Source organism: Herpailurus yagouaroundi, unplaced genomic scaffold (assembly GCF_014898765.1).
Source record: "Herpailurus yagouaroundi ecotype Mexico unplaced genomic scaffold, PumYag 29, whole genome shotgun sequence".
Lineage (NCBI taxonomy): Eukaryota > Metazoa > Chordata > Mammalia > Carnivora > Felidae > Herpailurus > Herpailurus yagouaroundi.
The window spans coordinates 97,622,838-97,635,462 of record NW_024412377.1 but is presented as its reverse complement, the minus strand read 5'-3'; the positions used below and the strand labels follow the sequence as shown (position 1 = coordinate 97,635,462).

Here is a 12,625-nt window from a genome sequence, read left to right as displayed (position 1 = left end):
AAATTGTGCCTTAAAGGATAAGTAATCTTTTATTCTCCTTTGAATTTTATTCCAGGACCCATCAGTTACACAAGTGACAAGAAATGTTCCACCAGGACTTGATGAATATAATCCATTCTCGGATTCTAGAACAGTAAGACTGTCTTAATTGGACTACTTTTGAATGTTAAAATTGAAATTAAATAGGAATTATATTTCAATTATGATTTCTAGTTGATTGGTTAAACTTGTGTAAAATAAACTGTTAGTATTTTATTTATAATTTAGAAAGTTAAAAATCTTTTTAAACAGGAAGAAATATCAGTAATGGTCCTAGTGGAATACTACAAATTTTCTTTTATGTTCTGCATTGCTGATGATCCCTCTAATAAGAAAATCTTACGACAGTACTTTATTTTTTTTTTTATTTTTTTATTTTATTTTATTTTATTTTTTTTTGTTTTTTTTTACGACAGTACTTTAAATAGGAGAGAGAAGTGTTCCTTGGTATAAATGTTGTCTTCATGGTAATGTAGGGGTGATGTTTTCTTATAAAATAAAGAAAATCTACTCTCGGGTAGACTAGAATTATCTGGAACTTTACTGGGCTTAGGAACATGTTTTTCTCCTCAAAATTTAGTCTTAATTTATGTAGGGGTATGAAAAAGAATCCATAATAAACAGAGGTTCTCCACCCTGGATGCATATGAGAAGCACCTGGGGAGGTTTATTACACTTTTCATTAGGGCCCTACACTCTTACAGTTAGGGCACTTGTGTTTTTTGTTGTAGCTGTTATGGTGATTTTATTCTGAACCAGTTTTGAGAACTATTGAGGTAGGTTTTGTTGAGAATTCTTCCCTAGAATTTCTCTGGCAGATAATTTGTTTCCTGTATTTTGAGTCTTTAGTTTAATTCTGACACTCAAGAGGTCTCTTGTTGTAGACACTGTTGACTTTTGAAATGTTAGTCATCCTGTTGAAGATCTTGCAATTCTTCAGTTGTATGCTTGGATTTACATATAAATATAATGATTCTTACTTGATCATCTCTTCCTGATGTGTGTTTACATAGTCTGCAGAATAATTGCAGAAGATATTGCACGTTTTACTTAGAAATATGTTTAAGATTGGGGTGCCTGGGTGGGTCAGTTGGTTAAGTGTCTGACTTGGGCTCAGGTCATGATCTCGCAGTCTGTAAGTTTGAGCCCCGTGTTGTGCTCTGTACTGACAGCTCAGAGCCTGGAGCCTGCTTCAGATTCTGTGTCTCTGTCTCTCTTTGTCTGTGCTCCTCCCCTGCTCGTGCTCTGTCTCTCTCAAAAATGAATAAACATTAAAAAAAAAAAAAAAAGAAATACATTCAAGATGTATTATATTAACATTTTAGTTCTAGAAGAGCTTTGTACAAAGTAAAAGCATTAAAATAAGAATGAACTTTCATGTTCCACTTTATTTCAAAGCTCTCATTTAACATTGCTTATGTGCAGCAACTGCAGTCCAGCCTGGGATTACTAAAGTGTTCACTGGGCGAGTAAATTTCAGATTGAACCATTTGAGACAGCCAGTAAGTTCACCAGTTTGGACATGTAAAAATGGCAATTTAAAATGATTCAACCCTATAGTAAATTAGTGCTGTGAATGTATGTGCATTTGGTTGTAGTTGAAAGAGAAGAAGAGAGGTGGTATATTTTATTCCACCATATGTAGTCTTTTTAATATGATTTCTGGGGGGTGGAAATGGGAACAAGACTTGTTAAAATATGCTGGTAAAGAATGAAAAGAAGTTTTCATACAATTTTTTGGAAGATTTTACTAGTAAGAAGTATATTAAGCTTTTTAAAAGTAGCAGCTTTAGGGGCACCTGGGTGGCTCAGTCGGTTGAGCGTCCGACTTCGGCTCGGGTCATGATCTCACAGTTCATGAGTTTGAGCCCCGCATCGGGCTCTGTGCTGACAACTCAGAGCCTGGAGCCTGCTTCCGATTCTGTGTCTCCCTCTGTCTCTGCCCCTCCCCTGTTCATGCTCTGTCTCTCTCTGTCTCAAAAATAAATAAAATTTAAAAAAAATTAAAAAAAAATAAAAGTAGCAGCTTTGTACTCTTTACCAAGTTGCCTACTTTGTGCCATGTGTGTTACCTATGTTACTGAATTCCTATAACATTCAAAATGGCTATTTTAAATTTCCATTTTACTGATAAGGAATGTGAGACCCAGGTCATCCAGATAGCAAGTGGCAGAACTGGCTTAACTAACTCAGCTGTTTTCCATACAGCTTTTGCCCTTTCCATTTTGCTAGTTCTGTCTTTAGAGATAGGTGGAAGGATAGAAGGTAAAGTACTGGTCTCTGAAAAATTTTTCACCTAATTGGAATTTAAAACAGTTACATGAAGATATATCCAGAAAAAATAAAACATAAACGTGTAAATTATAGTTTGAAATGTAGTTTTTACAGTGAAGGAAAGGTTTTCTTAAAGAGAATAGTCTCAGGGAGAGCTAGGCAACACTACCTATTTAAAATATAAGCCTATGTAAAATGGAACACTTCTCAGTGGCACCTGGGTGACTCACTGGGTTGAGCATCCAACTCTTGATTTTGGCTCAAGTCATGAGCCCAGGGTTGTGGGATCAGCCCTGTATTGGGCTCAATGCTGGGGCTGGAGCCTGCTTGAGATTCTCTCTCACTCTGTCTCTCTAGCTTCCTCCCTCCCTCTCTTACGCTTACTCTATCTCTAAATACTTACGATTTCTCTATCTCTAAAAAAAAAAAAAAGAAAAAGAAAAAGGAAATACTTCTCATGGTAACTAACTAGAATTTAAATACAAATTTGAAAAATAAAAAAATAAAGATAAGTCCCACTTAAAAAAAAAACTCTTAGATTTGATGAGCAGTGATAAAGTGTCAGAAACGGGGAAAATTATTAGGTAAATTATTTTAACATGCATTTCCACTGAATTTTTACATGGTTGGAAACATTGTTGAAGTAATGAAAAAATTAAAAATTCCTTGTTTTTCTGTACATACAGTATCAGAAACTTTTTTTTTTTTAAATGGTTGTGACTATTTTCCAAAACAGATTAGATGTATTTGGATAATTGATTTAAGTGATATGTTAGAACTCGGTCCAGATACTCTTTTGTTAGTTGGTAGTATTTATATTTATTTTTTTAAAAATTTGTGAAAATAAAACTTCTAAATTGTTGCCTAAGGGTGTGGTGAATTAAATGAGGTCAAGAGAGAAGATCCATTAGCAGAATGAATGTGTAACCTATAAGATTTAGAAAGTCTTGATTTTTTGTTTGGGGGAAAATTTTTTTTTTAACATTTATTCAGTTTTGAGAGAGAGAGAGAGACAGAGTGTGAGCAGGAGAGGGGCAGAGAGATAGGGAGACACGCAATGTGAGGCAGGCTCCAGGCTCTGAGTGGTCAGTACAGAGCCTGACATGGGGGCTGAGGGGCTGGAACTCAGGGATCCCAAGATCATGACCTGAGCCTAAGTCCAGTGCTTAATCACCTGAGCCACCCAGGTGCCCCTGTTTTTTGTTTTTTAATTATGTTTCTTTTTATATTTAGTTTTGTGTTTGAATGGAAACTAAGGTATTTAATGAAGGCAACAATTAAATATTTTAACAATAATTTACATATTCACTTTATATTATATATTCAGAGAAAGCAATTGTCCCAAGACACATTACAATACTGACAGGGCCAGTATGCTGGCAGTAGGATAGAAGGCTATTGAGCACTTGAAATTTGGCTAGTCTGAATTGAAATGGGCTATAAAAATGAGATAGAAAATAATTTTTTGTTTGAACTCAAAATGTATTTTCCTACTGAAAATGATGTTGAACTTGGTGGGGTAGGTTCCCTGGCCTACCTTCTAAAAACTTAATGCATAAAATACTAGAAAAATTGGCTCATCATTGAGAACTGGTATGCCTTTATGGGGAATGCTTTCCTTTTAAATAAGGTAATGGTTCAAAGTGCCTACTGCAGCTTGATTCTCACTGGTTTCAACAGCTGGTAATGACATTGATGGCTTTAAATAGAATTTCTTCTGGTAGGTATTGAAGTACAGGAATTAAGGACACCTGTGTGTGTGGGGGGGCAAGTGTGGTGCTACTGATAGAAATCCTTGGTCACATATCTCAGGGCCTAGTTTACTGTCTTTCCTTCGGGGATAGATTGCTTCGTTTCCTTTCTGTTTTGCTAGTTGTTGCCATATATGACTTCTGTTACATAAAACAGCAGGATCTGTACCTTCTGGCAGAAGAAAGAACCAAGAGAAGAAAATTCCAAGTACGGGCATGCCTACATTTTTTCTTAAAGGTTATCTTAAAACATTTTTTTTTCAATGTTTATTTTTTAGAGAGAGAGGGAGAGAACAAGTGAGTGGGGAGGGGGAGAAAGAGAGGGAGACACAGAATTTGAAGCAGGTTCCAGGCTGTGAGCTGTCAGCACAGAGCCTGACATGGGCTGGAACTCACGAACTGTGAGATCATGACCTGAGCTGAAGTCAGATGCTTAACTAACTGAGCCACCCAGGCGCCCCTCTTTTTTTTTTTTTTTGGTTTTGAAGTAAGTTCTATGCCAATGTGGGCTTGAACTCATCATGGCCCAGACATGAAGAGTCGCATGCTCTACTGACTGAGGCAGCCAGGCATCCCTGGCATGCCTACATTTTTGAGCATAAGGAAGATGGATAATTGGTTTATGTAATAACTCCCTCTGTGGTAATTCTGGACAGTGGGTAGACTGAGACTCTTAACACTTGGATTCTAAACTAGGCCTTACCACTAATTGGTGACTTTAGGCAACCACTTAACTTCTTTGGACAGCTTTTTTTTTTTTTTAACGTGTAACAGTGGAAGTAGATGGGAAGATGTTGAGATAAATAGCTTCTCATACTAGTTTCTCTTTTGAAACTGGATGAAACTCTTAGCTCAGGAACTAACTGAATATAATTGTACACCGTAGTTTACCTGTCTTTAATACTGCCGAAGCATTTTCTATACTGTAATAATTGTATTTTCTCTTGCTGTGTGTTTCTTTTCATATCTTTTCCTTTCTCCTTTGCTTCTCATTGTCTTTCTTGCAGCTCATTACCTGTCTCTTGCGGAACCAATCTTCTTTGTTTCTATTCTCATTTAATGATAACTGTTGCTTTGTATCCTCAGTGTCATTGGCTAGAAATATTTGCATTCTCTTTGGCTCAAATAACGTCTTTTCCTATTGCTATTTGCCAAATCCAGTCACTTACATCTCCAGGAGATAGTACCTGTCTCTTCTTTTCATTCCTACTAAACTGTCCTAATTCAAGTACTCATGTGAAATAATACAGTGGCCTATCTACTTACCTGTCTCCAGTTTCTCTCCTCTCCACTTAAATTCCACATTTAGTCCTTATAATCATTCCCTTGTCTTCCCTTCTCTACCTTACTTTGACATAATCTCTTGGCTAAAACCCAAGTGTTGGTTAAATCCAATTCTCGCTACTACTTTCTGCCCCTACCCTAGCAGCTAAATATGACTGGAGAAAGCATCCCATAGGGTCTCATTTTCAGTTACTGACCAGGTCTAAATGGCACTGAATATTCTAGTCATATAACTGTCCACTCTTATCTTCCTCTCTTGTCATCCCTTTTTTTTTTAAAGTTTATTTATTTTTGATAAAGGAAGACAGAGAGAGAGAGAGAGAGAGAGAGAGAGAGAATCCCAAGCAGACTTTGTGCTGACAGAATTGTCTTGGTTGCGGCTTGAACTCCTCAATTGTGAGATCATGACCTGAGCTGAAATGAAGACCCGGACACCTAACCGACTGAGCCACCCAGGCACCACTCTTTCCTCATCCTTAAAATCTCTTCCCCATGCCCACTCTTAGGTGATGACCTTGCTTATTTCACTGAGAAAGTCGAAGCAGTCAGTAGAGAACGTCCATAGACCCCCACCACCGCATCTACCTACCTACCAGCATTTATACCCATATACGCTGCCTGCCTGTTACTTACAGATGAGCTAGCTATTTGTGCTTCTCTTTGATTCCATTCCTTCTACTTGTGTGCTGGATTCCATGCACTCTCACTTTAGAACTTTGCTAAAATGTCCTCTCTTACATTGTTAGTTTTTTCCTTCTGGATCATTCATATCTTCATAAAAACGTGTTTTCTCCCATCTGGGAAAAAGACATATATTTATTTATTTGAACAGCTTTATTGAGATATAATTAATATGCCCACTTAAAATATATAATTAACTTTTCTGGTGTAGTCATAGTTGAAAACCATTATCAGATTCTAATTTCAGAATATTTTTGTTCTACCCCCAAAAGTCGGACGCTTCAGCATTCACTTCACATAGCACTTTCCTCTAGCCCCAGGCGACTTCTAATTTACTGTCACTATATATTTGCCTTTTCTGGACATTTCATATAAACAGAATCATGCAGCATGTGGTCTTTTGTGACTTGTTTCTTTTACTTAGCATAATATTTTCAAGGTTCAACTACGTTGGTGTCATGTATCATCAGTACTTTATTCCCCTTTCCTTTTTTGATTTTTATACCACATTTTATTTAGCCATTCATGAGTTGATGGGCAGTTAGGTTGTTCCCAATGTTTGGCTGCTGCGAACTTTTTTTGTGTACTACTTTTTGTGTGGTTGTGTTTTCCTTCCTTTTGTGTATATATCTAGGAGTGGAATTGTAGGGTCATATGGTAACAATGTGTTTAACATATTGAGGAGCTACCAACTTGTTTGCCAAAGTGGCTGTACCATTTACATTCTCATCTGTAATGTGTGAGGGTTCCAGTTTCTCCACATCCTTGCCAACACTGGTTATTGTGACTTTTTGCTTGTAGCCATCCTAGTGGATATGAAGTAATCTCTCCTTGTGATTTTAATTTGTGTTTCCCTGATGGCTCATGATGTGCACGTATTTTTTTCATGTGTTTTTTGACTATTTGTGTATTTTCTTTGGAGAAATGTCTAGATTTTTTTCCTGTATTTAAATGGGTTGTCTTTTTAATATCAAATTGTGAGAGTTTGTGAAATAGTCTGGATATAAGTCCCTTATCAAATATGTGATTTACAAACATTTTCTCTCATTCTGTGGGATGTCTTTTTGCTTTATTGATAGTGTTCTTTGCATAGAAGTTTTAAATTTTTTAAAAATTAAAAAAACTTAAATGTTTTATTTGTTTTTGGGAGAGTGTGAGCAGGGTGGGGGGCGGACAGAGGATCCAAAGTGGACTCCGCAATGACAGCAGCAAGCCTAATGCTGGGCTCGAACTCACAAACCGTGAGATCATGACCAAACCCAAAATCGGTGACTTAACCAGCTGAGCCACCCAGGTGCCCCAGAAGTTTTTTTATTTTTTTTTATTTTATAATGTTTATTCATTTTTGAGAAAGAGAGAGACAGAGTGCGAGCAGGGGAGGAGCAGAGAGAGAGAGAGAGAGAGAGAGACACAGAATCTGAAGCAGGCTCCAGGCTCTGAGCTGTCAGCACGGAGCTGGCTGCGGGGCTCGAAGTCGACCGTGAGATCATGACCTGAGCTGACATTGGATGTTCAATCGACCGAGTCACCCAGGTGCCCCACAGGCGCCCCAGAAGTTTTAAATTTTGATGCCACATTTGTCTATTTTTTTTCCTTTGGTTGTTTTTGGTGTCCTAAGAAACCGTCATCGAAGTTACGGTCCTAAATAATTACTCCTATGTTTTCTTCTAGGAATTGTATCATTTTATTTTATTTATTTTTATTTAATTAATTTATTTATTTTTTTTAGTTTACATACAAGTTAGTTAGCTTATAGTGCAACAATGATTACAGGAGTAGATTTCTTTAATGCTCCTTACGCATTTAACCCATTCCCCCCCCCACACAACCCCTCCAGTAACACTGTTTGTTCTCCATGTTTGAGAGTCTCTTATGTTTTGTCCCCCTCTCTGTTTTTATATTATTTTTGCTTTCCTTTTCTTATGTTCACCTTTTTTATATAAGAATTGTGTCATTTTAAGTGCTTACATTTAGGTTTATGATTGGTTTTGAGTTAATTTTTGTGTATGCTCTGATGTAGTTTTCCAATCCCATTATTTTCCATTGGATATCCACTTGTTCCAGCACTGTTTGTTGAAAAAACTATTCTTTTCTATTGGATTGTCTTGGCACTCAGTTTGAAAATCAGTTGATAATAAATGTAGAGGCTTATTTTTGGATTCTATTCTGATCTCTGTGGCTGTCCTTATTCCAGTAGCACACTGTCTTCATTACTGTAACCCTGTAACAAAACTTTACCTTAATTTCATTTCCCTGTCTAGTCTATTTATGGCATCTCCTTCCTTGCAAAACTTTCTCTGCTCCCCATTGCTGCAAAAGTCCTATGAAGAATTTGTGTACTTGTTTTATTTTTCTCCATCCTTTCTCCTGAAAGATACTTCAACGAGGGTTTTGCTTCTAAAACTCCACCAAAATGCGCTTGTCAGAGTAGCCAATGACTTCCACATTGGTAATCCAGTGGTAAATTTTCAGTCTTTTTTTTTTTTAAATGTTTATTTATTTTGAGAATGGAAGAGAGAAAGAAAACAAGCTGAGGAACAGAGAGAGAGAGAGAGAGAGATGGAGGGAGAGAATCCCAAGCAGGACCCGTGCTGTCAGCACAGAGCCTGACATGGGGCTCGAACTCACAAACTGCGAGATCATGACCTGAGCCGAAATCAAGAGTCAGACGCTCAACTGAGCCACCCAGGTGCCCCTAAATTTTCAGTCTTAACCTTAATCATCAATGCTGATAGTTGATCACTATCTCATTCTTAGGACATTTTCTTCATTTGGCTGTCAGAGCAGTTGAATTTTTCCGTCTCCGTCTTCTTTGATGGTTTCTCTTCTTCCTTGCTGCTTCACCTGCATTATTGGAGGGCACCTGGAATTAGGCTTTGCTTCTCTCTTCATCTGTGCTCATTTAGATGGTGATTTCATCCAGTGTTATAGGTTTAAGTACTGTCTCCATGCTGATGACTTCCAAATTTACATCTCCAGTGCAAACTTCTCTTCTGAAAACTAGATTCATGTATTTAGCTGCCTACTAGACATGTCTACCTGAATGTCTTAGAAGTTGCAGATTTAGGGGGATGAAAACTGAATTGAGTCCCTTAGATGTAAACCTGCTAATTTTCAGTCTTTCTCCTCTCTGTCCTATTAGTTGCTTAGACCAAAACTTTGGTGGTATTTCACTATTTGCATTTCCTTCTATCTCCCATCATTCTGTTGGCTCTCCCTTAATGATTTGTCCAGATCTGATCCCTTTTCTTCACAGCCACCACCTGGCTTGAGCTGTGATCATCCTTTGCCTGGATTACTGCAGTGCTGTTTTCCTAACTACTGTCTCTTCTTCCACTTTTGCCATGTTTCAGTTCATTTTCAACTCAGTAGTCAGAATGATACCTTAAGGTTGATCATTTCAGTCTCCTATTAAGAACTCTTTCCTAGCTTTTAATTTTCTTTGGATTAAAACCAAAAGTCCTTAAAGTAGCCTACAGTCTGGTTCCTGACACCTCTCTCTTCTTTATCTCCTCACACTCTTTCCCTTATGTATTCCTATATCCAGCACACTGGTCTTTGTCATCTAGGCCAGGTATTCTGCTCACTTTGTGTTCGCTATGCCTTCTGTGTGAGATGGTCTTCCCCCAGATACCTGCAAGGTTGACTTCTTAACTTTCATTAATTGTTTACTCCTAGGTGGCTTCCCTGACCACCTTTGTAAAATTAAATCTCCACTCAACCTTTATTCGTGACACCTTTACCCTGTTTTTTGTTGTTCTTGTTCCATAAAATTTACTGCTGAGATACTTTATAATGTGTTTATTATGTATATTGTTTATCTTGCATTGCTAGCATGTAAACTCCAGGAGAGTAGGGACGTTTACCTATTTTGTTCATTAATGTATCTTATGTGTCTGTAACTATTGGACATTGTAGTTGATCAGTAAATATTTGATCAATGTATATACAGATATCTATGGCCACACCTCTCTACTTTTAGGTAACTTTATCTGCTTTGAAACTCTCATCCTTGGATATTCCTTCCTTTCTTCTTATTGAGGATCTCTTCCCCCAAGTATTCAAATCTTTAAATGCCTTGTTTTAAAATGTTACCTATTGTTTGGGGCGCCTGGGTGGCGCAGTCGGTTAAGCGTCCGACTTCAGCCAGGTCACGATCTCGCGGTCTGTGAGTTCGAGCCCCGTGTCAGGCTCTGGGCTGATGGCTCGGAGCCTGGAGCCTGTTTCCGATTCTGTGTCTCCCTCTCTCTCTGCCCCTCGCCCGTTCATGCTCTGTCTCTCTCTGTCCCAAAAATAAAAAATAAACGTTGAAAAAAAAATAAAAAATAAAATAAAAAATAAAAAAATAAAATGTTACCTATTGTGATAAAATTATTTCTATTTGTCCCAAGTCTGACATGAATGTGTATAATTTTCACCACTGTTTTTAATAAGAAACTCTGTGTTAAATTTTTTATTGATGTTTTTAATTTAATTTTGAGACCGAGCACGAGTGGGGGAAGGGCAGAGAAAGAGGGAGACACAGAATCCGAAGCAGGCTCCAGGCTCGGAGCTGTCAGCACAGAGTCTGACGTGGGGCCCGAACCCATGAACCGTGACATCATGACCTGAGCCAAAGTTGGATGCTTAGGCTCACTGAGCATCCTGACTGAGCCCCCTAGGCATCCCAAGAGAATCTGTGTTAAGTATAACCACAGTCAGTTCTTGTCTTCTCAGAGACTGAAAAAGTCAATGGAAGCCGCAAAAGTTGTAGGTTTCTTTTGGCAATGTCTTAACCTTTGTTGCCTTAGAGAAGAGTTTTCAAATTTCAGGATGTCTAAAACTCACCTTGAGGAGCTTGTTTAAAAATGCAAATCTTTCTCATCCCCCTGAGTTTTTGAATCTGTGTGTCTACAGCAGAGCCAGAGTCTGCATTTTCAGTAAGTACCAGGGGTTTCTGATGCAGGGGATCTATAAAGATACTAAGAACCATTGCTTTAGGAGCGCCTGGGTAGCTCAGTTGGTTAAGTGTCTGCCTTTGGCTCAGGTCATGATCTCGAAGTTCATAAGTTTGAGCCCCACATCAGGCTCTCAGCTGTCAGTGAAGAACCTGCTTCGCATCCTCTGTCCGTATCTCTCTTTGCCCCTCCTTGTTCGTGCACTCTCTCTCTCTCCCTCTCTTGCTTCCTCTCAAAAATAAATAAACATAAAAAAATGCCATTGCTATAGACCTTGAGTAAACTTAGGACCTTTACTGGCTCACAGGTGGAAAGAAAGAGCAGGAAAAAACAAAGGGGTTTAGAATGTGTTTAGAATGTGTTTAGGACCTTTCTTGTGGGTGTCCACATCGCCCCCCACCACAGCCATCCTGGGGGTGTCCATCAGACCTCTTCCCCCAGGCAGTTCTCTATTCTCTGTTTTTTTCTTTATCTCCTCTTCTCCATTAAACAAGTTTCTCATGTGGCCCATTTATTTCCCTCCTCATCAAATTGGTTAACTCACGCTAAGTTGCCAAAGGCTTGCATTACTTCAGTGCTTTAAAACCAGATAATATTGGATGGAGAGGGAAGATGGCGGCGTAGGAGGACGCTGGGCTCACCGCGCGTCCTGCTGATCACTTAGATTCCACCTACACCTGCCTAAATAACCCAGAAAACCGCCAGAGGAGTAGCAGAACGGAGTCGCTGGAGCCAAGCGCAGACGAGAGGCCCACGGAAGAGGGTAGGAAGGGCGGCGAGGCGGTGCGGGAGGGAGCCGGGGCGGAGGGGCGGCTCGCCGGCCAAGCAGAGCCCCCGAGTCTGGCTTGCAAAAAAGCGGAGGGGCCTGACGGACTGTGTTCCGACAGCAAGCGCGACTTAGCGGCTGGGAGGTCATAAGTTAACAGCTCTGCTCAGAAAGCGGGAAGGCTGGAGGACAAAGGGAAGGAGAGCTGCTGAGCTCCCTGACGACAGAGCTCAGTTTGGTGGGGAACAAAGGCGCTCGCCAGCGCCATCTCCCCCGCCCATCCCCCAGCCAAAATCCCAAAGAGAACCAGTTCCTGCCAGGGAACTTGCTCGCTCCGCGCAAACACTCAACTCTGCGCTTCTGCAGAGCCAAACCTCCGGCAGCAGATCTGACTCCCTCCTGCTGCCACAGGGCCCCTCCTGAAGTGGATCACCTAAGGAGAAGCAAGCTAAGCCTGCCCCTCCTGCCCCTGTGCACCTTGCCTACCCACCCCAGCTAAGACCCAGATCCCCAGCATCACAAGCCTGGCAGTGTGCAAGTAGCCCAGACGGGCCACCCCACCCCACAGTGAATCCCGCCCCTAGGAGAGGGGAAGAGAAGGCACACACCAGTCTGACTGTGGCCCCAGCGGTGGGCTGGGGGCAGACATCAGGTCTGACTGCGGCTCCGCCCACCAACTCCAGTTATACACCACAGCACAGGGGAAGTGCCCTGCAGGTCCTCACCACGCCAGGGACTATCCAAAATGACCAAGCGGAAGAATTCCCTTCAGAAGAATCTCCAGGAAATAACAACAGCTAATGAGCTGATCAAAAAGGATTTAAATAATATAACAGAAAGTGAATTTAGAATAATAGTCATAAAATTAATCGCTGGGCTTGAAAACAGTATAG

At 39.9% G+C, this 12,625-nt stretch overlaps 1 protein-coding gene across 2 annotated transcripts in view; it reads left to right on the top strand.

Annotated features, from left to right (window-relative positions):
• SCAMP1 (secretory carrier membrane protein 1) overlaps positions 1–12,625 on the top strand; it is a 138,397-nt gene that overhangs the window by 23,042 nt on the left and 102,730 nt on the right. The window contains exon 2 of one of the 2 annotated variants that reach the window (XM_040450108.1): positions 56–133. The exons of the other annotated variant lie outside the window; for it this stretch is intronic. Within the exon in view, the coding sequence (XP_040306042.1) occupies positions 56–133 (78 nt within the window). The remainder of the gene's footprint in view (positions 1–55; positions 134–12,625) is intronic. 2 annotated transcript variants of the gene reach the window in all.